The sequence below is a fragment of the Podarcis vaucheri genome (genome assembly GCF_965113315.1).
Source record: "Podarcis vaucheri genome assembly, chromosome: 1".
Lineage (NCBI taxonomy): Eukaryota > Metazoa > Chordata > Lepidosauria > Squamata > Lacertidae > Podarcis > Podarcis vaucheri.
In genome coordinates, this window is record NC_138759.1 from 113,520,590 (window position 1) to 113,548,263 (window position 27,674).

Consider the following 27,674-nt stretch of genomic DNA (forward strand, 5'->3'; position numbering starts at 1 on the left):
ACTCTACATCCCCAACCTATCCCAACTAATTGCTGCTATCTCCCAAAAGTGTGTCCTGTGCGCCAAGAACAACCCTAGGCAAGGCCACCTTCCCCCACCGGGTGTACAACACGTGACCTTTACCCCTATGGAAAGCCTGATTGTGGACTTCACTGAACTACCTCCAGTTAGGGGCATCAAATACCTGCTTGTGTTTGTCTGCACCCTGACGGGTTGGACAGTGGCCTCCACAGAAGTATTGGCAGTGACAATGGCCCTGCCTTCATTGATGAAGTGTGCAAGAAGTGTGCAAGGCACTGCAGATAAACTGAAGGCTACACGCAGCCTACAGACCCCAGAGTTCGGGAAAACCTGAACTTATGAATCACACCTTGAAGACCCACTTGGCCAAGCTGACCCAGGAGACGGGACTACACTGGATAGATGTCCTGCCCATTACCTTGTTTCGGATTCGGAGCGCTCCAACCAAGAGACTGAGACTATCACCCTTTGAACTTTTGTATGGCAGACCACCCCCTTTCGTCCGAGACATCCCCGCCAGTTTGGGGCGGGTGGGAGATCACATCACTCAGGAACAAGTGCAATTCCTGTCCCCGTGTGTGTTTGCTTCCCTTTCCAGGTATTACCTCGAGCCTACACCGTGCAGTCTCGCTGAGCCGGTCCACCAGTTCCAGCCGGGTGACAGCGTGGAAGCGCAACCCCCTCATCCCTAAGTGGCGAGGCCCGTATACCGTCCTCCTCTCCATCCCAACTGCGGTGAGAGTAGCTGACGTGATTCCCTGGGTGCATCACACGCAGCTGATCATCACCTTGTGTCTGACGCTACCGGGAACAGCGTTGGGCCACGGGCAACGCGATCCTACGACTGATCATCACAAGGACTTTCACAAGGACTTTTCCCTTTTCTCTATTATGTTCTGTGTTGATTTGCTCTATGTCCTATTGACCTGACCCCACCGAGCCATACCGACCCTATTGGCCTGCGGACCTCTGCTACGACTGGTTCGTCTTGCCAGTGGTAAGAAATGGCGTGCTCATTGGCTATTGGGAACAGGGGTTTGATGAGGTTGCCGTATTGAAACATCCCACTACCCCACTGTGGCTTCTCTTCCACACCACTGTCCAGCGCACATGGGTACTGCTCCTATGGGAAGTTGCAGAGACGGTCGAAATCTATCGAGTTCTGGACCGCTCTTGCTGTTGTGGGGGGGTAACCAACTGTCACTCAGGGGGTAGAGCACTGTACCAACCTCATCTGGTAGACCAGGTCCTAATCTTAATCCAGGTGTTGCATGGGACGGAGCCTATCTTAATGCAAATATTGCAGGGGAGGGAGCCTGAACCAGGTGCGTATTGAAATTGCTGAACAAGTGTCAGTAAATCCTGCAGCCCCACCTGTGGTTGTCGTGGTGGCTCGAGCCTGCCAAAAATCCCAGAATACTGCCTGAACAACTGGGCCTGGTAACTCCACATCTAATACCCTTGAATGTGGTAGGGTATTCTTGTGGCTGCATAAGGGTTGCCACCCCAGGCTTCAGCCTCCATAGGCCCTGGTCAGAGACCACGTAGGTGACCTCCACCCAGTAGGACCAGCCTTTGAACTTTACAGAGTCTATTGCCATCCCTATAGCTCCCGAGGCCTAGCAGTGTATCAGTGTCAGGCGGCCACTTTTCCCTGTGTAGAGTGGGAACGTTTTGTGTGTAGATGCTGTTCACGCCTCAGTAGGGCCAGGAGTTAGAGGCCCACATGACCTGGCCTTCATGGGCCACCATCCCTTTGGCCTGTGGTATTTCTGTGTTGGTGGTACAGTTCTTTGTTCTGGGCCACCGAACATTCCTCGAATCAGGATGTGGATCATACCCTGCCTCCTGATGGTTCTCACCTCTCAGATGGCCACCGGGTGGAGGGAGAACACCTTCCTGAACATGACCACGGCTGTGGCCAAGAGCCTGAACAGGTCTGAGTGTTGGGTATTTGAAGACTTGACAGGGTCATAGAGGGAGGCCCGTGTATCCACAGAAGTGTACATTTCCTGGCTCTCTATGATATTGTACCTATAGGTCCATCAAGCGAAAATGGAGAACCGTACCGGTCACAGCATTTTCGTGATGGAAAGGGGGGAATGAAGGATTGGAAGCCAGGCTGTCCAGTTGAGAGCCAGGCCAGAACCATGTTTAACCTCTAAAAGCCATTTTTCTGTTGCAAAAGCCATTTCTCTGTTGCAGCTAAAACTATTCTTCTCTCTCTTGCTTTGCAAACAGCAAGCGTTACAAACAGCAAGTAGGTCACAGTTAAGATGTCTGCAGGTGCAGGAAGCTTGTGGTTGGCCAGTTTTGCCATTTCTGAGAAACGACCCCTGACAAACAGGACGTAGCTAACCAGAGAAAGAAACTGTCAAAACCACAGGACGCAGTTCCAGTAAACACCTGCTCAAGCCCAGTTCCAGGAACTGGTAAATAGGTTATAAGCCAGTAGCGCCACCTAGTGGAATAGGCAACTTGGAACCGAAAGAACACACCAATTTATTAATTGGTTGAGCTTTAATGAATATGCATCAATGACCATAGGAAATTGTCAATCATTGGCTAAAGGGATGCCAAGGGGCTGAACTGTGCTTTGCAAGAAGGTATATGAGTTAGCTACCCCCAAGGAGGGGGGGCATTCTTCATTTTCCTGAATGCACCCTATTTGCTTTTTGTCTGACAAAAATCCAAATAAAAAAAACTTTTTCTTTAAGAAACTTTGCTGCCTGATTTTTTCATTCCTGGTCTGTATTTCTGAAGTCCCTTTCAAGATGGGCAGAGTATAAATAATAAAATTATTATTACGTATGTCCCTATTTTCATTGGAGAAATGTTGGGAGGTATGCCATTTTGTTGCCTGAGGTGGAATGACTCCCTGTCTCCCGCACCCAATGTTAAGGTGCATAATACTTGAGGCCAGCCAAGTACTTTGTCACCTGAGGCAGAAAATCCCATGATTTTACTGCCAATAAAAATAAGAGTAATAATAAATTAACTGTCATTCAAAACCTGGAGTCTGAGATGGCCACCTCACTCTGTCTAATAGTAGGGCTGACCCTGTAAAGCATGGGTAGGCAAACTAAGGGCCGGGGGCTGGATCCAGCCCAATCGCCTTCTAAATCCGGCCCACAGACGGTCCAGGAATCAGCCTGTTTTTACATGAGTAGAAAGTGTCCTTTTATTTAAAATGCATCTCTGGTTATTTGTGGGGCATAGGAATTTGTTCATCCCCCCCCTTCAAAATATAGTCCGGCCCCCCACAAGGTCTGAGGGACAGTGGAGCGGCCCCCTGCTAAAAAAGTTTGCTGACCCCTGTTGTAAAGCGTCCACGCTCACAGTACTCGCGACGCTGCACATACTTGTTTTGGTGACTCAGGGGCCAGCAGGCAACTGACCAAATGTCTGGATACTCCCTGAGAACAGGTGACAGTTGCCTTGTGCAGAGTGCACTCTTTCGGTACAGTTCCCAGGTGTATTTGCGTTCTCACAGTTCTGCGGGCCATATAAATGTGTGGTTTGTTTCTTTGCTAGGACTTGTAGGTCCTGGTACTGTGCCATGACAGGCTTATGAATTACCGAGTCCTGCGTCGTGGTGAGAGGTGAGAGTGGGGCAGGAAGGGAATCCACAGAATCCCATAAGAGTGTTTTAACTCTTTTGCAGTGACAGGAGTGGGATCAACGCCTGAACAAGCAGAGGATCCAGACTAAAGTGCACCTCTCCCAGTGCACCTCCAAGTTCCATTTCACCCCACTTTAAGGTTGGTGAAGTCTTCCCAGGATAAGGATTGGTATTGCAAGAGTGGTATTGATATCATCATCATCATCATCATCATTATCATCAGTGCTTTTTTCTGGGGGGACGCAAGGGTACGCATACTCCTAAACATTTTGTGACTATAACAGGAGAAGCAGCTAAAAACATTAAATTTTTTAGTTTCTTCTCTAGCACGGTGAATCATCAGTTCCGTTGCTACCCCTGATGACGGCCTCATTTCCTGTCACGGTGTTTCCCGAATCTCAGACGGAAGCGAGCGTTTAATGTGTGAAGTAGGAGTTGTAATCTAGCACGGTGATTGGTCAGTTTCATTGTATTTACTGCGTTTACTTTTCCCAATTTGAACTATAAAATTGTGATTTTCCCTGAGTCAAAATGAGAGTACCCCTAAACATTTTTTTAAGAAAAAAAGCACTGATTATTATTATTATTATTAAAATGCACCAAGATTTAGTAGAGATTGTATCCCCTAGGCTGCAATCCTATTTATGTCTTTACTAACTCAAAAAGGGAGAGAAATAGCAAAGTTGGATAATATGGAGATGGGCAAAGTTTACTTTAATCATGCACGTCTAAAGGAAACCACTGGGACTAGCAGAGCGATGAGCCAAAGGAAATGAATGGGCTACTTGGTGGATAAAATTCAGATTGGAAATGCAAATGAATGCACGAGAGAGAGAGAGAGAGAGAGAGAGTGCAACTCCTACATTGGTTTAATTAGTTTTAAATTGGTTATATCCATGCAGGAGCAAATCTTGGGCACCTCATGGGCAGCCCCAGGAGCTCCTGCAGCTGTGACCCACATCCGGAGTTAAGTGATTTAAATGAGAAACTGGTAGAGAAAAGCAAAATAAATTGCCACTTTGGCATTATAATTCATTGGGGTTACACAGTTTCAAAGCACTAAACAAAGGAGCATATTGGAGTATCCTTAACCGATAAGTTTTACCCATCACAGCTGGGCGTGGGGAGACCAGATTGCTCCCTAAGGAAGCAAAAAATAGTCTTATCTGATATTTGGCAGCTTCCTAGGTTTTAAAATTCAGAACCCAATACCCAGTGCATGTTGTGGCGTTTGCACTGGACAGGCACCACTGTCAGAGGCTGATCACTTCTTCTTATGCTGTGAAGGAAGGAGAAGCCAAGGCTAGACTTGGCCAAGTTGCCTCCTTCCTTTTCTCACTCCCAACAGGTGAGCAGAACCATCAGAGAAGACAGCCCTGATAAACTGGCATGTGAAGCGGGAAGGTGGGTGCTCTAGGAGTGTGTAGAAAGTGTCTAAGTTACTTAGAAGTCACACTGCTTGTCAGTGGTCTGGATCTGAGAGCATTTTCCCTGCTCAGAGCGAGTTGACTTTGGGTGCCCTGGACAAAGAATGGCGTGGTGATGACAGTGGAAACTAACATTTCTTGTGCACTTATCTGACTGATCACCTGTAAAAAGAGACAGCAGACACCAGGCTTATGAGATCTATTTTATTTTGTGTCAGAACCCCAAGATCCACGAATGTAGAGTCGGGTGCAACAGCCATATATGCTAAGAATTAAAGAATTCTGAGGGCAGGAATTTGCTTTGCTTTTTAAAAATTATTATTAAGTACCCAAGGCTTAACAGAGCTCACAGTCCTTCCATACAAAATCCCACTGGGAGTCAGGAATCTTTCATGGTCTACTGTAAATCAGCAAGAGACCTACAGTAGGTCCCAATCTACTTTCTGCCTTCCTCAATGCTATTCGCTCATAGCTGTATATTTACAAATACACAGGTTACAAAGACACCAGTAAACCTCTGCCTAGCCCCTTTCACCTCCAAATGAAATTGATTCTTCGAAGACTCGATCCGTTAAAGAGAGCACAAAGCATTTCCCCCTCATGGGTAAATTTTTTTAAGGTCAACTGGTACTTTGTTGGGGCCAACACTGAAAAACAAATAGCTGTCGGACCGTCAGGGATGAGCACTTAAAGGACTCAAAAAAATAATGAGTCTAACCATCTGGGCAGCTTCATTTAGAAAGAATTCAATGCCACAGATTAGTTTGTGTTGTAGAAGCAATAAAAAGTTCTTTTTAAAAAAGAGAGACCAATGTCTTGACATTCCAAAACAGACTGGGAGGCAAGGCAGTCCACTCTGCCAATAAGATGCTTATGCTAAAATAATTTCCACAAGGCTCTGGGTGGAACTGAGGCTGTGCAATAATGCAATAACATTGTTTCCCCTTGCTGCTTTTCAAGTCGCTTTTTCACATTGCTGTATTCATCGGAGAGTGGGTGGAAATGTCTTCACCCAATGCACATTACCCAATTTGCTTTCCCTCACCAAACTCCTGTTCAAGGAGGCTGTCGTCTGTGCATGCGTTGTCAACTGCACATGCACGACAGCTGTCTCAAATGTACACACCTAAGCTTCACGTTTTCAAATTGGATGGAAGCTGGTTTGAGGGAAAATGCATCAAACAGCAGTATTTCTTGAACTACAGGAGACAATATGGATTGTGGATAACTACATGCGTGCTCAGCTTCAAACACCAGTGGCAGGAGCACACTGAAGCCAGAATCAATGTCAATGAGTACACAGCCTAAATCCGAATGGAAGTTGTGCAGAGTAGAGCAGAGTTTAAGTACTTTAAATAAATAAATGTCTTGCTTAAAACTCTCCCTAGAAATTAAACATTATATGATTGAGATAGCATCATAAAACTAGATCCTACATTGTTTTAAACAGTTGCTGATTTATTTCTCAAGTGGTTGAGTGAAGACATATGGGTATGTTATATATTGTGATAAATAACACGGTTAAATTAATATCCAGCCAGCCAGCTAGCAAACAATAACATGGCCGAGCCACCTTGTGGAGCAAGGTTGAATTTGACATCACTCACACACTTCATCAGGAGAGGGGCAAAGAGCGGGGAGGTGGATGCGCCAATCTGAATTACATAACAAAAATGCTTCTCAACCCCAGAGCATTAGGAAGTCAAATTACCTCTCTGATGCCTTTCCTCATAGCTTCATCAAACACTGCAGGACTTGAATCTGCTAAAAGGCTTCTTCAAACACATTTATCTCTGCTAAAGTAAATGCGTGAAATAGCTCTCCTGTAGAAAAGGTCCTTTAAGTTCACCCATTGAAACCATCTGTTGTGTGAATCAAACGCAATAGCTTTATATGATTCCATTAAACACACAACATATATAGTTGGCAGAACGCCTTCTCACCCCCTCATATTTTTTATTAAAGAGCCACAAGAGGTTATTTACTTTTATTGTTTTCTTAATTCCTATTTTCTTTCATCTTATTGGCAAGGAGCACCATGCACACTGATTTAAAAAATGCGTCCATAAAAATAACAAAACAATCGAGCCTAGACTGGTTCCCTCATTCATTTACATTTTTAATTTTTTTGATACGGTAGTGTCATATTTTTTTTAAAAACCATTCTAATTTCCTCTGGGGAATACCGGTATTTTGTGTGCAGGCACCACCCTGTGGTGACAATTGGTATTTATGTCAAGTGAAAAGCTTGAGAATTGAACAGGAATACTTGACTAGGTAGAGATACTAGCCATTTTCACACAGCCAGGATCAGGATGCGTTCCTAATTGTACGCGAGTGAAATCGAGCACAACCTCAAACAATCTCCTTGCGACTTTGCCACATCAGATGTGGTGGGCATCCTTTGCTTAACCAGTGCTATTTTTCTAGAAAAAAAGAGGTGCTGGAACTCACCATGAACACCTCCCTGGTTCTCTTATACAGTGGTACCTCAGGTTAAGAACGTAATTCGTTTTGGAGGTCTGTTCTTAACCTAAAACTGTTCTTAACCTGAAGCACCACTTTAGCTAGTGGGGCCTCCTGCTGCTACTGCGCCGCCGGAGCAAAATTTCTGTTCTCATCGTGAAGCAAAATTCTTAACCCAAGGTACTATTTCTGGGTTAGCGGAGTCTGTAACCTGAAGCGTATGTAACCCGAGGTACCACTGTAATGGCAATGGTGCTCAGATGTGAAAAAGCCCTGCTTAAGCCTGCTCTAAGGCCAAATATGTTACAATGCTGCTGTTGTCCATGTAAACCTAATACCTTAAGGAAGGAAAGGACCACACATTATGAACGGTACAGTGCTGCCGTTTAAATGGGCACCCCCACTGTGAGGTTTCCTCATCATCATCCCTACAATGAGGCAGAATGAGGCAGGTGCTTCAGGTGGCAGATTCTGAGGTCCGGGAGCAGCCAGAGCTGTGAGTGCCTACGCCAGCCTGTTGCCCTCAACTGCATTGGAAAACACTGTCCTTTCCCAGTATTGGAGTAAGATTCTACTACCAGCCCCGCTGGCTCCTATATGTGCCTTGTGGAAGGCGCCATCTTGTCCTTCATCTCATAGCTGTCAACTTTTCCCTTTTCTTGTGAGGAATCCTATTCGGAATAAGGGAATTTCCCTTAAAAAAAGGGAAACGTTGACAGCTATGCATCACCTCAGGTATTTATTAACAGCAGGCCTCTTTTACATTGCACCATGTAGTTCTTTTTCTCAGTATTTTCTAGACCAGCATAATGACCAATGCACAGAAGGTAACCTATTTGGAGGCACATGGTTCTTTTTAAGATCTTGTTGCTGTATGTATTATTACTGTTTACAATTGCAATTTAGAAGTATAATAGGCTATACCAGTGCTATTTTTCTAGAAAAAGAGGTGCAGGAACTCACCATGAATGCCTCCATTCTTCTCTTATAATGGCAATGGCACCCACCTGAGAGGTACCGAAACTCAGTTCTGGTGAGTTCCTGCTGGAAAAAAAAAAAGCCCTGGGCTATGCTTAGAGATGGGCATGGTAACAGAAGCAGGTTTTAATTTCAAATAAAAATGCAAAGCTTTAATGGCTTCTGCCTGCAGCGATTATTCATGTATTTCTGGTTTTTATAGCAGCAGCAGCAGCAGTAGTTAATCAAGGGTGCAAATGACCAATGCCCAGTCTTGAGAGAAATGAGCTGTGCAAAAGATTCAGACAAACATGGCCCAACTGTTCATATAATGGTTACATAAGACGTGTATTTAGCATCACACACCTTTGCTCACAATTTGCTGCAGATCAGCATGTCCTTCAGTTCTCTTCCTCCATTAAAATGGCAAGCAAACAAAGGGGAGGGGGGCTCTTTCCAAAACCAGGAGAGCCATGTGTCTTTGCCAAGAGTCACATGCTCCAGGAACGGACAATATAAAAGCAAAAAATCAACTACCGTTCACTGCTTTCATGTCCTCGTCTACTCTCCTTCCATGGTTTCAATTCTCCCATTGAAGCTAAAGAACAGAAGGGAACTTGCTTCATGCAAGGGACTCGGTCTTAGTGCAGTTTCTAACAAGTTAAGATGGATCTTCTCCACAGCCATGGCGTGCTCATAATTCAGCATTTGCAGAAGGATTACAGGTCATACCAGAGCTTTCTAAACTTCATGTCACATGTCGGAGATCCTCGGAACATTTTTTCAATTTATTTTCCTCTTTGGTTCCAGCTTAATCAAGTGGTTGGGACAAAAATGATCTGGGTGGCAGTGATCGGTGATTGGTTTAATCTTATATTTAAATGGTAAGGTTTGTTGCTTCCTTGGAAACTTTGGGAATGGCAGGATCCACAGTCTTCTGAGATGAGAAATCTTCCGGGGACTGTTGGTTACTGAAATTATTTAGGGTTTAATTCAATGCTAGCCGGAGTTGATCCATTAACACTGATGTGTATAACTAACTTAGGCTCGTTAATTTCAATGGGTCTGTTCCCTTAGTTGGATGCAACCTGTAGTATATAAGCTTTGAAGAGTTATCTTTCCCCCTTTTAAACAAGACAAAGGAAAATAAGGCTTCTGCTTCAGTATATTATGGTAAAACTGATCTAGCAGTCAAGCAAGAATCATTAATATAAGAGAGACTGGTATGTTGCTAAATAACGTGTTGGATTTGTGTGCCCATTGAAGATAATGCTTTCTTTTCTGGCAGGATTTTGTTTGGTCATCGTCCATATTGGTGGGTCCAGGAGACAATGATCTATCCAAACCAAACTACCCCATGCCTTGAGCAGTTTCCTATAACATGTGAAACAGGACCAGGTAAGATATAGAGTATGGTCTGGATGCCACTGCAAAGCAGAACTGGGGTTCGTCTGTGCCTGCCTGGGAACATTGCCTTTGGTTCTATGATGGAAGGTGGGGAATAAATGTGAGAATAATTTTGTGTATGTGTATGCGTCTTCACTACTATGGAGTTGCAAATGGCCAGCTGTCCGATTTTTTTTGGGGGGGGGAGATTTAAATTAGGGAAGAAATTCCCCAGAATGATTTAAAACAGCATGAAGAACTGAAAAGACCTGGTTCAACTGTTTGTGATAACATTCACATCCTTGCCCCCATCTAGAAAAGCAGTGTAGAAAATGCTAGTCTTAGTAGGAGATTTCAACTTCAGAAGTAGGTTTCATAAGAACGATTAACTGCAGAAAAGAAAGAAGGAAGAGAAGGAAAATTTGCATATCTGCCATCATTGTAGCAGATGAATAGATCAGGTACTATTTGTTCCACCAGCTACAGGGTAGCTGAGTCAATCATTTATAAGGATGGGCTGGAAACCAATAAAACTGTTTAGGACCAGCGACATAAGTGGCTTGGTACCCATTTCCCTGAGAAATTAATATCTAGTCTGGCTGCAAAGAACAGCTGCTTGAAGTGTTTCTTCATACCATGCTTTTCCATACCATGTTACCAAGTATTACTACAGGCCAGCGAAATATGGATTTGACAAAAAGGAGCTGTGAGCAATTTACCAGGCACAGGAACATAGCAAGCTGCCTTATCCTGAGCCCGTCTTGTGGAGCCTTGTCTACATTGAGTGGCAGTGGCTCTTCAGGATTTCAGGCAGGGAGTCTCTCCTAGCCCACCTGGATGCTGGGGATGGAACCTGGGACCCTCTGTGTGGAAAGCAGATGCTCTAACAGGTGAGCTATGGCCCTTCCCCAGATGCAACTGCCATGCACCAGCACCACATGGTATTGCGATTAGCCTGAAGACATGCGATGCAGTTCTACTACTGAAGCAAAGGAACACTGGCCCCATCAGCCAATCGCATGGGAAACCACCTGGGTTTCGCGTGTAAGTTGGAGGGCAAACGGGATGCAAGTGAAATAAATTGATGTAAGGATGGGGTGTTTGTATATAACTGTCCCGTCCCACCCTGGCAGCTCCGTACCCTCCAACATTTCTCTGATGAAAATAGAGGTGTCCTATTTAATAATAATAATAATAATAATAATAATAATAATAATAATAATAATAATAATATGCTTTTATTATTTAAGTCTCACCCATCTGACTGGGTTGTCCCAGCCACTCTGGGCAGCTTCCAATATATATAAAAACATTATTAAATAGTAAACATTGAAAAACTTCCCTATACAGGGCTGCCTTCAAAAGTCTTATAAAGGTTGTATAGTTACTTAGTTATAGTTATTCCTTGGCTCAGGGGTAGCATAACTTCATACCCTCCAACATTTCTCTGCTGAAAATAGGGGTGTCCTAAGGAAAAGCGGGACATTCCAGGATCAAATCAGAAACCAGGAAGGCTTCTGTAAATCCAGGATTGTCCCTGGAAAATAGGGACACATGGAAGGTCTGCAGCTCCATCTCTAATAGATTAGAGATTAGAATGCTAATTTTGCTACCATGAGTATGGATCAGTTACCTTTATGGTTAGGGATTTTCTTTGCTTTGCTTTTGAAGATTCATTGGCTGTTAGTTTCCATGGGTGATTTCTCCTTCTCTGGTCTGATGGGAGATGTCTCTTAAGACTGGGCATCTAATTGCTCTGCATGAACTGCATATGAATACTGCAGGCAATTTAGTCCTATGGGCACATCTGAAGTTTATAAGACACCTCTTACCTGCTCCTGATCACTGTTTGCTGATCCCCCCCTGTAACTGCAGCATTGTTAATTAAGTCGTTTGGAATGCTAGATGCCCACAACCCTGCCTTGCGACAGACACATGGGCTTTGGAGATGTACTGGTGCCTTTTGGAATTTTACCACTGCCTTTCTTATTTCCCCACAGGAAGCCCCTCTGGACATGCCATGGGATCATCATGTGTCTGGTATGTGATGGTGTCAGCAGCCCTGAGCTACACGGTGAGGCAGAAAGGGAAATCAACCATTAATCTGCACAGGTCAGTCTTCTTCCCAAAGCCACCCATTTAGGAATGTTATACATTTGCCACGAGATGGGCAGTGTGAAAATGTGAAAATGCTTTCGGTCACCTTTTGTTACTGTTTTTTTGATCAAGCAGCAACAATACAAAGGAGATTTTGCAGCGGTTCCTTTGGTAACTTAAAGCTTTATGTGCCATTAATGCCGAACTCAAGAGAGAGGAGCGGAGGGTGAGATGATAAAGACATGCCCTCACAGAAGGCTAGAGAGGCCCATGCCGCTTCCAATTATGGAGACCTTTCACCATGAAACAATTAAAAATGACAAAACATGAAAACAAAATAAAATAATTTTTTGGTCTGATGCACTTAAAAAACAGGTACAGTGGTACCTCGGGTTAAGTACTTAATTCGTTCTGGAGGTCCGTACTTAACCTGAAACTGTTCTTAACCTGAAGCACCACTTTAGCTAATGGGGCCTCCCACTCCACTGCTGCTGTGCCGCCGGAGCACAATTTCTGTTCTCATCCTGAAGCAAAGTTCTTAACCTGAAGCACTATTTCTGGGTTAGCAGAGTTTGTAACCTGAAGCATATGTAACCCGAGGTACCTACCACTGTAGTGGCATGCTAAATGCCAAAATAAAAAACAAGTTTCTAAATTTGAGGACTCTTTGACTTTGAGGTCCAGGCCAACTGACCCCTGTGGCATCCACTCTGATCAGCCCTGAACTGAGATGTGGATGCTGAGAAGAGAGAGGGGGAAAACAGTCTAATAATTTTCATTTGGTTTTTGTTATTATTTCCTCCAACTGTTTCTTTAACAGACTCACCTGGTCTTTCCTGTGGAGCATGTTCTGGATTATTCAGATCAGTGTGTGTGTCTCGAGAGTCTTCATAGCAACACATTTCCCTCACCAAGTCATCCTTGGAGTGATTGCTGGTAATAAGGACAGAGCTTTCTTTTTCTATGGCAGGATTTTCTATGTACAGGATTTTGTATATTACGGGAAAGTGGGTTCATAAGTATATTATGTGGGTAGTGGGAGTGCATACCGTACCTAACCAGTTGTCCATGTCAATGTTAAAGTTGTTTTCAAAATTCTGAGGCGATAAGGAATAAGAAGCGGTGGCAGCAAGGCTAAATTTCACACACTGATTTTAACTTCTTTAGCTGCTGGCTTCTAGTGAAGACTTTTAAGTGAACAGGAAGTGTACTTAGTTTAGGCTATGTACCTATTAGTGACTTAAACTCCTCTGTATTTTAAGTCACATTTCCACATTGCGGTACACACCAGAGTGACGGTGGGGCTGTCTCCACCTGATGTGCTGGACCTATTTGGTTTCCCAATGCCTGCAACCCATTCAAGAAGTTGTCATCTGTGCATGTGCAATGACTTTCTCAAGTGGTCACACCTCAGCTTAACTGCAGAGTGACTGTGGCTGACCTTTTCAATTCAGATGGGGTGTGTGTGTGTGTGTGTGTGTGTGTGTGTGTGTAACCTCTAAGTGATTTTAAAAAAGGTAAAACATTAAAAGTAACTAAAGGCAGTTAATAACAGGTATTTAAAAATTTTCAAAAGATGATTAAAATCAACAGTAAACAAAAGGATTAAACACATGCCAGCGTTCTTCATGTCTGGATACTCTTGCCTAAACAAAAACATTTTAAGCAGATGACAAAAAGAGAACAGCGAAGGTGCCTGTCTTACGAAGGGATACATTTTGCAATACCTTAAATATCACACCAAACTCTCATTCTGGTGTGTGGTTTTTTTTTTGGCTAAGCACGGAAATATATCCGTTTCAAGTAAACACATCACTTCTAATGTCTCGTTTCTTCATTCACAGGCATGCTCGTTGCTGAAGCGTTTGAACATGCCCCAGCCATCCAAACAGCAAGTTTAAAAGCATATATCCAGACAAATGTGTTCCTCTTTGTTTCCGCTCTCGGCTTTTACTTGGTTCTGAAGCTTATCGATATTGATCTTTTGTGGTCTATTCCGAAGGCAAAGAAGTGGTGTGCCAACCCAGAGTGGATCAATATTGACACGACTCCATTCGCCGGACTGGTGAGGAACTTAGGTGCCCTGTTTGGGCTAGGCCTCAGCATTAACTCTGAGATGTTTATCTTGGGCTGTAAAGGTAAACATGGCTATAAACTGAGTTTCAGGATGTCATGCATAGCTACATCCTTAGCCACGCTGCAGCTCTATGATTTTATCAAGATACCCACCCACACTGAGTATCTGTTTTACATCCTTTCTTTCTGTAAAAGTGCAGCCATACCGCTTACGGTAGTGGCCTTTGTTCCGTATTGCATATACTTGCTCATGAAGCCAACAGAAAAGAAGTTTTGGTAGACATTAATGGTTGGTTTGCCTTGGAAGATCCTGGAACGTCTTAAGATGCCAAGGATGCTCTGTGGCCGAAGACTCAAAACAGTTATTTCACTTTCTCTCACTCTCCATTCCGAACAATGGTGGGTATATTTCTGATATGTAAAATCGAAAAGATGCTTACACCCAGGACTGAGATTCTCGTACCAGAAATAATGATCGGTTAAGACCCAAATACTGACAATTAGAATGTTATAACATGGCTGCCTGAGCTTCCAACAGTTAGAAAAGTTTGTATATATGTGTGTACTAGTAGTCAAAGCATGCTGGATTTTTTTCTGCCCTGAAACTGAAAAGTGCTTCGCCTACCTGCTCCTCTGTCTCAGCCCAGGAGATGTATAGTTTTACTCAGCACTGCATTTTATGTATTTGCGTGGGCATGTGTACATTTGTATAAAAAGGTAAAGGGACCCCTGACCATTGGGTCCAGTCGTGGCCGACTCTGGGGTTGCGGCGCTCATCTCGCTTTATTGGCCAGTACATTTGTATAGTTACTAGTAAATTAAACTTGCATTCTGCAAGCACCTACCTATGTTTCTGGTGAGCTCACACTTCCCTCACATCCAAGCCTTAAGCAATTCTGTGACCCATGTGTGACTTACTTTGCTCTCTGCGGAAATGCTGACATCTATTCTGAGGTAAATGTCATGACCCAAGCTATTACTGTTCAGACCCAATATATTCATTTTGTCAGACTTTTCTATTAATCAGTGTTTTGTGGACTGTATATGTGCCAATTTGCTAGGTGACCCAGAATTTCCACCACCTTTTGGGAGTATATATTTTTTATCTTGTATCTTCCCATCCCATTTAGTAAGACACAGAGGCTACAACCCTATACTCACTTAGCTGGGACTTAAGAGTCAGTGAACTCAATGGGATTTCAAGTAGAAATGTATAGGATTTGCACTGTTACTCTCTGCCTTTCAGAGCCTTTCAGTTTTTTCAGGTAACTGTGGAGTGTTTTGGACAATGAATGTGCAAAATTTCAGCTTTCTGGGAAGCTTGGAAGATGCTCAACCATTTGAGGGTGCTCTTTGAATCCTTTGTTTTGTGGGAGCTGTGTACAAATGTCCCATTTTCAACTTTGTGTAACAACTGGGGTGCTTTGGACTATACATGTACCAAATGTCAAGGCTCTACAATATTGGGTCTCATTTATTCACTGAAAATAGAGAAAACAAGTAATTAATATTTACTAAAATTATGCTATTATATGATACACCTTATCTGGAGCATATAATGCTGTCCTCAGATTTTTCCAAGAATGTGAAGCAAAAGTAACTACTTGGTTGGTTATTACATAACAGGAAGGCAAGTATTTTTGCACTGATATGTCACTTGTGTTTTTGTATCTTGCATGTTATTTCTGCACCCTCCCTTGCCTTGAACTGTGCAGTCTAGTGATGAAAATGGAAACATCTTTTATACATTAAACTTCTCATTCAAATACTGGTAATATCTGCATCACTTACCGTAACAGGTCAGGAGTTTTTACCCCTTGAAAGCAGCTGAATCATTGTTAGATAAGTATACAGAGTTGTAGCTTAGAAAAGGACAAACTATTTATTGATATGCATGCTCTGTGCTACATACAACTTGTATGGAATCATAATGTTCAGCCTCACAGCCTTTCCACCTTGGTAGACCGAGGAACTGAAAGACGCAGATATGCGAGAGATAATGCTATGACCAAGGTCATGGCAGAGGTGTGACCTGAAGCCCACATTTCTTCATATTCAACTGGCACCCCAAATTCAGCACATCCCAGCTCCTGCTAGGAAAGATCCACTGCAATACCATGGGTGCATGCCATAAGTAGATGTTTAGACGGAACCAAAGCTAAATAAATTTTCTTTATTAATGGCAGTCACAAAGATTAATCTATATATCATTCACACACATCCAGCATTTGGCAAAGTCATTTTGCATCTGGAACAATAAACACGCACTAAATCTAAACCAGGGATGGCCCTCCAGATGTTTGATTCCCAGCTCCCATAAGCCCCAGGCAACATGGCCAATGGTCAGGGACGATGGGAGTTGTAGTCCAACAAAAATATCCTCACAATAGGCAAATATGAGTGTACTGTATTGTAATTCTGCAACTACACATTGGCACACAATGCAGCTTATCTCAGTCATTTCTGGATGTCTACTGTTGTGCTCACATCAGCATTCTTGCGCTCCACGGCTGTTTACGTAAAGCATCATAACATTATGCTACAAACTTTTCAAATGCAAAAAGTAGGGTGCCTTATCCAGGCAGCATACAATCACTTCTGAATACTGTATTCATAGTAGAGTGCTTTTGCTTTGTTTTAACAAAAGCCACATACCTAATTGTATTGTTATATTGCTGTCTTGTGTTCTGTCTTTTTATTTTTATTTTAAATACAAAACTCCTCTAGAGGCACAAAGGCATGTTCCCTTTGAGAGACAGAGGGAGAGAAGTGCATCATAGCAGGGATGGTGTTTGAGTAAAGAAAGCTTAGCTGATGAATGATACACTTTAGTGAATTAAATTTTCCGTAAATATAAAATATTAATTGCGAAGGAAAAATCTTTTGCTTTTGATGGTAGTAGGTACTGTATTTGAAGAGGCATTCATTTCTTTTCTGTGTGTGCAAGAAGAAGCAATCCTATACCCACTTCCTGGGAGGGGGGTAAACCCCACTGAACCCAGTGGTACTAAGTTTTAGTAGACATGTATAGGATTGTACTATAAATGTTGCTGCCTTCATTTGCTCCAAGTACTGGTATATTATTGAGCTATTGCCAAAGGATTTTTTCCCCTTTTTCCTTGGTGTAAATGTCAGTAATTTTCACAAACATTTCTGACATTCTCCTGTTAAGTGACAGTCATCAATGCTTAACAAGCCTGGAGGATACTAGAATGTCACCTTGTGAACTTAATTTGCAATGCATGAAGAGTTCCAACACAGAGCAAGGGGATTTGGGAAAACCGTTTATATCAAGCCAGCTACAATCCCAGTTATTCTTTTCCTGTTAACGGTTTCCTCTCTGTAAATTGCTAACAGCTACATGAGGGAAATCTAGTTTTAAATAGATTGATTTTTGGCAGCATATATATTTCCAAATTAACAGATTGCGTTTATGAAAAGGCCTTTTCCACAAATCTTATTTAAGATTTGGGGTTACCACGTACCCTTAAAAAACCACACACACACACTCTGGAACATCACACCTCTATAACGATGGATAGCCCTTGTTTGGGACTCATCAGTTTGAGCTGCCTTACTTCTAAGTCACTGTTTGATGCCTAATTTGAACTCCCTTTCCACATTATGATGATGAAAGCCCATAATAAATCCCATGAATTGCCCAGATGAAAAGGTAGAAAGTATGGTCATGTATAGGCCTGGCTCTTCCCATTCAATCAGCCAAAGACAGCTGTGACTTGGCAGCACGCAGCTGTCAGGGACATCAAGGAGGATGCAAACCACCTCTGGGTACCATCATGGCCCTGGAGACAGAATCCCCTTCTTCAGGGGATGAGGCTGAGGATTCTGAACCAGAACAGAGAAGGCAGTCGGGGCCAGCTTCCACCAGATGAGCCAGGAGGAAGTTCCCCTCCAGCTTGAGAATGATTGGACTTGGGAGACTCCATTGCAGAAACCCCAGTGAGACCACTGCCTTTGAATACCAGTTCCTGGGAATCAGAGGTGGGCAGGATGTCATTGTACCTAGGTCCTGCTTGCAGGCTTTCCACAGGTATCTGGATGGCTGCTGTAAGAACAGGATCTTGGACTAGATGGGCCATGGACCTGATCCAGCAGACTCTTTTTATGTTCCCACCAGGGCCACTTTAACTGAAGAAACTCCCTTAACCTTCCAGTGCAGGCAGAGCTAACCATTGGGATTCAGCTGCTTCTGATGCATAGGGCCCAATTTGTTTGTTGCTGAAGCAACACCAGATCTCTGTTTTGCTATAGCACAGCCTGAGCCTTGCATCCAGCCTGAATTTTGCCTTGTACTGCATCCAGCCTGCTCCCGGCTGGCCTCGTCCTGCACCCAACCTGAGCTACGCCTCACTGCAGAGGAGCACATCTGATTCCAGGTAATAACAACAACAGTAAATTAAACCACAATTTGCTGCCCTTTCACGACACCCGCCTCACTCAGCCTAATGGTTCTGGATGCAGTTACTTCTTTCCATCCTTTTTTAAAAGAATGATATTTAGTCAGCAGAAAACACAGGACAGCAAAGACCCAAAATTTCATCCCTTGCTTTAATGAAAACATATCTGTACACAAGTAGCTGGGTAGCCAAGTGGTAAAGTGAGGAGGAAGGTAGTGATACAAATTCTCCTTTCTGTATCTCCACTTCCACACAGTGTAGATTCTTTACTTACCAGTCTTCCCCAACCTGGTTTTGGACTACAATTCCCATCAGCCCCAGCTAGCACAGTGGCTGGAGGCTGGGGAAAGCTAGTTCAGATATTCAGTTAGCATTGGTTGTTCACTTCTGCAAACACATGACAACAAACATTCCCTACCCCCAAAGGACCGAGTGCAGTGAGGCTGCATTTGCCTTTTCCTGTGTTTTCTTTTCCTGATTCAGCAGCACTGATGGTAATTTTTCTGTCACTTTCTGCAGCATCAGTATGAACAGTCTCCTGCACCCCCTAGCTGTTTTTTTCAGTGTTCTTTGTTTTGAGAAAGGCATTGTGGCAGCTCCAGATGCCTTTTTAACGAGCAAGGGAAAAACTGCAGCTGACTTTTTCTCCATTTGAGAAAGCTACCATAACAGGACCTATAGCTTGCTGGTGCAACACATGCCCTGCCTGATCCATTTATATCCATGTGAACTGAATGGTTTGCAATGGAACTGTACATCCCTATGTCAAGATGCATCCAGACAGTTCAGTGTGCTGGAATGATTGCAATATGGATCAGCGTGCAAATCCATACATAGATCCGCACTGGCTTTGTGCGAAATTTCTCCCTTGTTTGATCAGTGGTGAATATAATTTCATAACTTGCTGAACCTCCAGTGGCACATGCAGTACACTCATGTGCAGAACGGGCGCCATGGGTAAGACAGCCTTTCTTGATGGACACACACAGCCACCTTGCAATGCTTCCTTCGTGTTTACGGATATGTGGACACCTGCATTTAGATATTTCCATGATCACAACTGTGAAATGAGTAATAGTAGGTCATGCCAGTGGATGCAACTGTTTGCCCAGAGTGCCAAGTGGAAGCTTCCATGTGGACCGGGGGCTGCAGATCTGCAGTTGTTGACTTCACTGGTGTTGCAGGTATGTGGCCTAATAATCCAGACATATAAATACTTCGGCAGAACTTTAGTTGATTAAAAAAAACCAAACAGGTTTTGAGCACTCTCCCAACAGCATCACTGTTTGAGTAGATGTTGCCTTTCTTCGTACCCACAGCAAGTTTAATGACTGATGTCACAAGCTGGAAAGCGGGGGGTGGTGCGCTTTCTCCTGCACATTTGCAATAGCAGTGTGAATGTGTAACATAAAGATTATTGACATGTTCATCCTTGGTCTTATCACATCCCTAAGTAAATTACATTGATTGTGTCATGGAGTAAGTGTGAAAGCTCAGCTGATAGGTGCCCCAGTGGTAACCAGTTTGTAGTATGCCCCTTGCTGGGCCATCAGTTCTTCATGAGTGCCCTTTTCAACGATCGCTCCTTGCGACATGACAGCTATGATATCAGAATGCTGAATGGTAGAAAGGCGGTGAGCTATGACGATGCACGTTCGGCCTTCTCTAGCTTTATCCAGTGCAGCCTGCACAGTCTGAAGACAAAGGAGAAAGTGACAAAGTAAAAGTAGTAAAGGCAACTTTCCGCAGAGTATCTCAATGCTGCTCCTGGCAATTGCATTCTAATCTGGTCATTCACATACAGTGGTGCCCCGCAAGACGAATGCCTCGCAAGACGGAAAACCCGCTAGACGAAAGGGTTTTCCGTTTTTGAGCTGCTTCGCAAGATGATTTTCCCTATGGGCTTGCTTTGCAAGACGAAAACGTCTTGCAAGTGTTCCGATTTTTTTCCGCTCCCCCCCTTTTTCTAAGCCGCTAAGCCTTTAATAGCCTTTTAGTCGCTAATCCGCTAAGCCTTTAATAGCCGCTAAGCCTTTAATAGCCGCTAAACCGCTAATAGCGCTAATCCGCTAAGCCGCTAATAGGGTTGCTTCGCAAGACAAACCGCTAGACGAAGAGACTCGCGGAACGGATTAATTTCATCTTGCGAGGCACCACTGTAATTAATATATATATATGTAACCAAATAAGTCCTTTCTCCCCTGAAGTGGCGCTGTGCTCTAATCCACTGAGCCTTTTGGGCTTGCTGATCATAAGGTTTGAATCTGCACGGTGGGGTGAGCTCCCATTGCTCTGTCCCAGCTCCTGCCAACCTAGCAGTTCAAAAGCATACCAGCACAAGTAGATAAATAGGTACCACTGTGGTGGGAAGGCAAACAGCATTTCCGTGTACTCTGGCACTCGTCATGGTGTCCTGTGCACCAGAAGCGGTTTAGTCATGCTGGCCACATGACCCGGAAAAGCTGTTTGCGGATAAACACCAGCTCCCTCGGCCTGAAAGCGGATATTAGCGCCACACCCCATAGTCACCTTTGACTGGACTTAACAGTCCAGGGGTCCTTTTTTACCTTTACACGCAAGCATTCAGTCTAATTATTAAGAAAGTCATCGCATGATCATCACATGAATGTATGGGAGAGGAAAGAACCAAAGAAATATTTCTACACCCAGTGATTCACAATTGAGAGAGCAGCTCTTTTTCATCCTATTCATTTGTTATCTTTGAGGCATGATTGATGCTACAGAACCATTCCTTCACAGCTGGCCTTAAGATACGGTATTGGATTCAGTCATGGTGAAATAGCTTTGCCCCAACAACCAAGGAGCAAAGCCTAAATTTACAGTGAAGAAGGTTGGTAAGAAAGCTCTGCTAGCAAAGTTTCATCTGTGAGGATGACTTACTTGTCATCAAAAGGTTAATATGCAAGTATGAATTGCCCTACTTGCTCTACGTTGTTGTTTTTTAGTCCACGTGGTTTACTCTCCCTCCTCTTTACCTGTTCACTTTCAGTATCCAGAGCAGATGTTGCTTCATCCAGTAGCAAGATCTTGGGATCTCGGATGATGGCTCGAGCGATAGCGATGCGCTGCTTTTGCCCACGAGAGAGCAGCGATCCCTGAGAGCCAACATTCGTTTTGTATTGCTGGAAAACATACATTGGCTGAATTTTAAGCAACTCCTTTTACCATCAGAAATATGCACAGTGCTGCAGTACTGGAAGAAAATAATGGTGCTGCTTGTGGAGGCAATGTGGCATGAAACAACTCTTGTTCGTGTTTTATTGGTGATATGAACTACCCTTGGGATATGGAAACTTTCTCAGGGCAGGGAGTAATCCTGTGAAGTAACTGAGAGATGGCGACTGGACCAAGGTCAGCCAGTGAATTTTATGGATGAGAAGGGATTTGAACCTCGGTTTCCTTGCTTTTAGTCCAGCAACTCTAGCTGCTACACCACACTGGCTGTCCAAAAGTGAGCTGCTGTTCAGGAGCATATTATAGCATGTGCATAGCTGCATCTAGGAAAATGGCTGAGATTCTGTGACTCACACACCATGGATTCCTTATTTAGCCACCGTTCCCTTTCACAACACTGAACACTAGTGAAGAAAAAGATGCTTACGTCAGGAAGCGATATGACGAAGTCATGCAGCTGGGCCTTCTTAGCTGCTGCTATCACTTCTTCCATAGAAATCTCTCTGGTGTTATCACCGTATTTTATATTGTCAGCAATGCTACAGCCAAACAGCACAGGTTCCTGGGACACTATCCCAATTTTAGATCTCAGAAAGCGGACATTTACTTTCTTGCTGTCATGTCCATCTATCAACTGCACAGGAAAAAAACCAGAAAAGACAAAATATTTATTTATGGACTATTGGCGCCGTCGTAAGGGAACCTCAGTTGCTTTAAATTTTAACTTAAGCTTACACTGAACTTACTAAACTTTAAATAATTTTCACATGAATCTATGCTGAATGCTTAAACCCCTTTAAGTAAAATTATATTTGAAATACCTCTTCATTCCAATGCTGTTTAGAACTAGCCTTATAAAAGAGTGCCTGAATTCAGTTGGGCAACTTATTTTGAATGCATTTAGATGAACCACTTGTTTGGTAGATTTCATGCAAATAAGTCCACTTACTTTAAATGGTCAGGCGGCACTGCAGCCTGGAGACGGCCCCATGCCAGCCATCTGGAGGCCAGTTTGGGAGGACTGCAGGCCTGCCTGGGGATTGCCCAATGGTAGGCAGGCTGGATATGGGGATTCCCCAGGGGGCGGGACCAACCAGCTGGTGACCACTGAGGGGTTGCTTCTATCCGACACCCAGATGGGGGCTAGAGCCATAGAACTTCTCCAGTGGTGACCCTTTGGGGGGGGGATACCCTTATTTGATGTAGGCCATAGGACCTCCACCCCCACCCCGTGGTGTAGTTTACCCTTAGATACACTCCCAGCAGATGGACTGGAGTTAAATAAACAACTTCACCCAATGCCTATGCCAAAACCTCACATATGTAACCAATAAAGTTGTGGCCTTTTTGAACCCAAAGACTCTATATGCTGCTTGGTCACGGGGTCTTGGCACCCAAGCTTTCATCCTCATTATCAGCTGTCATTCTGGTACAAGGTAAGTTTATTATATGGAATTTACCAAGCAAATTGTTCTCCAAATTCATGTGAAATATGTTACACAAATGAGTTCAGTGGAACTCGGGTTACCTAGTTAAAAAAATGTCTGTTTGTCATAGCTAATAGATGTACAGGTTTCACGTAAATTTACGTTTTACACATTCATAGCCTCTCTTTACTTTTTTTAAAAAAAGGGATGTCTGTGTAATTTCATTTATCAGAAGCAGAGCCAGCCTATGCATTAAGTAGAGCGAGGCACCCACGTCAGGCAGAGGTTGCCAGCATTTTATTTTTATTTTTTTCATATAATTTTTATTAAATTTTCAATATACATTCCACCAAAATTTAACACCCGCTTCTATCATCTACATCTTTTAGACTTCCCTCAGCATGTCTGACAATTTTCCGTATTATCACTTCTACTCACATTTCTCAATTTTATATTGCACTCTGACAATCTTAATCTTATCATATTTTTGAGGTTGCCGGCATTTTAGTGTGCATTTCTCTTAATATACACATTTCTGAATGCAATCATAACACATTTTATACACAAGTTTTATGCACATATTTTATAGACGTATATGCAATTTTGGTCTGGAACCCATGGGGAAAGTGTCAAGCCTGTTCGAAAGCTACCAGACCACAGACAGCACTGAGTGAGCAGTTTGCACCAACAGATGTTGGAAGCAGACTGAGTGAAGCCTTTTATGCTTCTGTTTCCAGATTGCATCCTCCTGGCTCTAACCCCCAGAAAGGGCCAATGCTCTGGCTTGAAGACAGGCACTCCTCTTTTATTCCATGACCTCCCACCTGATGTATTCCTTGCACTGCAAGCTGGGTGATTTGCAGTGAGATGCACCTGCTCCCTTAGGGAGAAATGTCCACCAGAGTCCAGGCTCTGGCCCCATAAGCACTGATGGAGGTTCCCCTAGGAGTTCTCATCCAACCACTTCATGCACTGAAACCAGAACTGGCTGCTTCTGCATCCTCCAACTGCTGGGTTCAGGGGGTCGTGATGGGAGAACTGTGGGTTTGCTTTATAACAACTCTTCGGCGCTCTTTTACTATGTATGAAAGCAGAGAAGGCTACATACCACTCTTCCTTCCTCAGGGTCATAAAAACGTTCCAGAAGTTGGACACTGGTACTTTTGCCACATCCACTACTTCCAACAAAGGCAAGGGTCTGTCCAGATTTCACAGACACCGAAAGACCATTTAGCACTTGGACGTTGGGACGAGAGGGATATGTGAACTTGCAGTTCAAGAATTCAATGCTTCCACGAAAGTTATCCTGATTATACAAAGGGAGAGAGAGAGAGAGAGAGAGAGAGAGAGGGAGAGAGAGAGAGAGAATGTTCTACGTGTGGTTGAACTGAATTCACAAATGACTCTTATGGAAGTAATGATTACTATTACCACTATTCCTATAACTGTCACGATCAATTACACTTTTAAAACCAATTAGCCATGTAGCTCTTAAATGATAAGCAGATGGAATCTAAATCAATTTGCATGTTGCAAAACCTCACTGAGTAAGGAGACAGTTGCACCTTAGTGTGGGAACATATAAGACATTGGTTAAAAGGAGAAAAATCTACCACTTTGTGGTAGAAGGAAATAACCTCATGCATATTTCAATCAGATTTGCAACATTTGCAACATTGACACTGCAATAAACAAAAACCTAGGCCCCAGGCTGCAAAAATATAACATGTTCAGTACAGTGTGGAAGGTTTAAAAGACATGTTGACAATGATTGCAGCTGACCTCTACCAACTTCTGTTGTTTCCTGTGGTTCTTACCTAAGAGACAATGTCACAGCACCAGCATCACTGAGAAAAGTAAACCATTTGCTCATTTTCCATGTAAACTAAGACCTTTAAGTCTCTTTCCCATCAAATTAGGCACAAGGAAGTGGGAGTCAGCATGTGTGCAACCTGCACAGGTTGCTGGAGCTGATGGAAGTTGTGGTCCAAATCATTTGGAGAGCGCTAGGTTGGCAAAGCCTGCTAACAATCCTGAGTCCTGGAGCTTTGGTTTGCTGTTACCCAAATTATTAATCTGGAGACACACTGAACCTGTGAGATTGAGTTGAATAACTGCACTGATTGATCAACTGGCAACAGACTTACGTAAGTCATTTAATCCCTTTGATTTCAGCGCATCTGCTCTGACTAACACTGAATAGCACCCGCTTTGTTCAAATGGGGCTTACTCATCTAAGTGTGCATAGGACTGCTGCCTGGGACTTGCCCCCACAAATACCACTACTTTTAAAAATATATTCCATGTCATTTCAGAGTCGGACACTCCTCAGAATGAACCTAGCGTAATGCCCCTAGCGCAATAGGAAGGGAAGTGGTTTTCACATTACTTTTATGTGTATGATGGCTGAAATAATTCTGAAGCAGCACCGTCCGGTTCCTGAAGATGCTGAACCAAAAAGAAGAACCAATGAAGCAACAGAGGCTGGTGTATCAAGGGAAGCTTCCTTGTACTGTATGGCCTAACATAAGACAAGTCCACTCTCTCCTATTGTTCATTCTGTGGGGTGAGCTATATCGCTGAGGTTTCCGTTCTGTACACATTGTGAAACCATTCTAACAGCCGCCAGTTTACAAATTCATTAATCTAGATGAACTGCTTTGTGCATTTTTTTAGTGAGTCATTTGTGCCTCATTTGTTAAATAATAGCCAACTTTCAATAGCCAAAGGAAGTGGCGCAGGATTCCTAATACACCTTTCTCTGCAAGTATTGCCTAAGTTCCTCATATTTGCACCATGACAAAGTGAGGTGCAGTAAATTCACTGACGTGCAGGTGTCCATTACATACCCAGTGTTACAGTCTGTGGCTTGTACAGAGTTCTGAAGGGCAAAATAAAATGTTTGCTGTTACCAGGCAATACCAGGCTCTTCAACTGATAAAACTGCCTTCATCAAGAAATATTGTATTCACACACATTCTCTCTCTCTCTCACTGGTGTGGTGTAGTGGTTAAGAGCAGAAGACTCGTAATCTGGGTAACCGGGTTCGTGTCTCCGCTCCTCCACATGCAGCTGCTGGGTGACCTTGGGCTAGTCACACTTCTTTGAAGTCTCTCAGCCCCACTCACCTCACAGAGTGTTTGTTGTGGGGGAGGAAGGAAAAGGAGAATGTTAGCTGCTTTGAGACTCCTTCGGGTAGTGATAAAGCAGGATATCAAATCCAAACTACTACTACTACTACTACTACTACTACTACTACTACTACTACTACTATTCTTCTTCTTCTTCTTCTTCTTCTTCTTCTTCTTCTTCTTCTTCTTCTTCTTTTCTCTCTCTCTCTCTCTCTCTCTGTGTGTGTGTGTGTGTGACTATTTTGAGACCTTCCACTTTTCTTTTGTGGAATCAAAGTGACCAACTGTGGGCTGCTTTGCACATCATTGCTTACCATGTACGAGCAGACATCTCACACTTCATTCCTCCCTTAGCTCTTGTGGCAGCAACAAGCCAGAATCCTTGGCTTAGAGTTGATGTCTGGGTCCAGGCACTGTGGTTTGTTTTCTCTCAAACAAGACATGATCAGGAAGCCAAGAACGAGCCTTGGCTTCAGACCATGCTTTGGCATGTGTGACTTGACACATCCCCAAGCCTGGTTTGCGTATGCTAAGCTAAGGACCATGGCTTGTTGCTCCACTTGTGCCAAGGGAGGAAGGAAGTGGGAGCCAGGCCTTATGCTGTTAGAATGGCATCACACACAAAAACACACATAAGAGGGAGGTGTTAGTAGGTTCTGGGGAGCCCTAAGGTTTGCACAAGTGCAAAAACCTTTAGGGGGAAAACCCCAAAAGGGTGGGAGGGGGCTGCAAAAATAGCCCCAAGAAGGCTGAGCACATGCAGCAGCCACAAAATGCTGATTGACTGATTTGGTTGGGCGGGAATGACAGAAAAGCAGGTGGAAGAGCAATGGAATAGAGTATTCTGAACTCCACATTTTGCAACATTTTGTCTCACATACGACTTTTAATTAATATTGAAGAAAGACACCACTTAATGCTGAATCAATACTTCACTCACACATGTTCAAGTCATTGTGCGATGGCTGCAGTGAGCAGGTGGCAAACATGGTGAGCCCATAATCTACTCCCCTGAAGAGTTATTATGTGGTGTGAACTTTCACTAGGAAGCTAAGTAAAATTCTGTGGAGCTGCTTGGTTCATGGCTTTGTTTCAGGTGGAAACATTTCCCACAAGTTCTAAATGGCCTGAAGAGTTGTCCATGCATGCTGGCTGTGACTCTCCAGGGATCCAGACTGGGTACATACCCAGAAAATGGAAGGAATTGAACTGGGAACCGTCTGCATTCGAAGCAAATGCTCTGTGACGGCCACTGAGTCTCAGCCCTCCCCCCATGCCAGTGCTATAGCAGGTACATGGCTATGCTGGCACTGGGTTCACAAGGGTGCTCAAAGCACAGCTGCTTCCCCTTCTTCCTAGGAAAGATTTCCTAACAGACCACATTTTTTGCAGACTAAGAAAAAGGAAACCCACAATTGCTGCCTGTTAAACCAGGAGGTTTGATGATATTA

General features: G+C 43.6%; 2 protein-coding genes across 2 annotated transcripts in view; one reads left to right on the forward strand and one right to left on the reverse strand.

Moving 5' to 3' along the window:
* The first annotated feature begins 8,680 nt into the window (after positions 1 to 8,680).
* Positions 8,681 to 15,818, forward strand: G6PC2 (glucose-6-phosphatase catalytic subunit 2). Its single transcript, XM_082236962.1, has 5 exons — positions 8,681 to 9,377; positions 9,782 to 9,891; positions 11,880 to 11,991; positions 12,797 to 12,912; positions 13,821 to 15,818. The coding sequence occupies exons 1-5, from the start codon at positions 9,160 to 9,162 to the stop codon at positions 14,330 to 14,332; spliced, it is 1,068 nt and encodes a 355-aa protein (XP_082093088.1). The 5' UTR covers positions 8,681 to 9,159; the 3' UTR covers positions 14,333 to 15,818.
* Positions 15,819 to 18,607: 2,789 nt separating this feature from the next.
* ABCB11 (ATP binding cassette subfamily B member 11) overlaps positions 18,608 to 27,674 on the reverse strand; it is a 54,654-nt gene continuing 45,587 nt past the window's right edge. Inside the window, exons 26-29 of the mRNA XM_082237114.1 lie at positions 24,201 to 24,398; positions 22,093 to 22,299; positions 21,467 to 21,613; positions 18,608 to 20,164 (exon numbers count right to left, since the gene is read on the reverse strand). Of these exons, the coding sequence (XP_082093240.1) occupies positions 19,964 to 20,164; positions 21,467 to 21,613; positions 22,093 to 22,299; positions 24,201 to 24,398 (753 nt within the window). The 3' untranslated portion in view covers positions 18,608 to 19,963. The remainder of the gene's footprint in view (positions 20,165 to 21,466; positions 21,614 to 22,092; positions 22,300 to 24,200; positions 24,399 to 27,674) is intronic.

Excerpts from the sequence above, each read along its gene's own strand:
- G6PC2 (XM_082236962.1), top strand. The coding sequence starts at position 9,160 with ATGGATCTTCTCCACAGCCATGGCGTGCTCATAATTCAGCATTTGCAG. Across the intron at positions 9,892-11,879 it reads AACATGTGAAACAGGACCAG|GAAGCCCCTCTGGACATGCC; the intron begins GTAAGATATAGA and ends ATTTCCCCACAG. Across the intron at positions 11,992-12,796 it reads TCAACCATTAATCTGCACAG|ACTCACCTGGTCTTTCCTGT; the intron begins GTCAGTCTTCTT and ends TTTCTTTAACAG.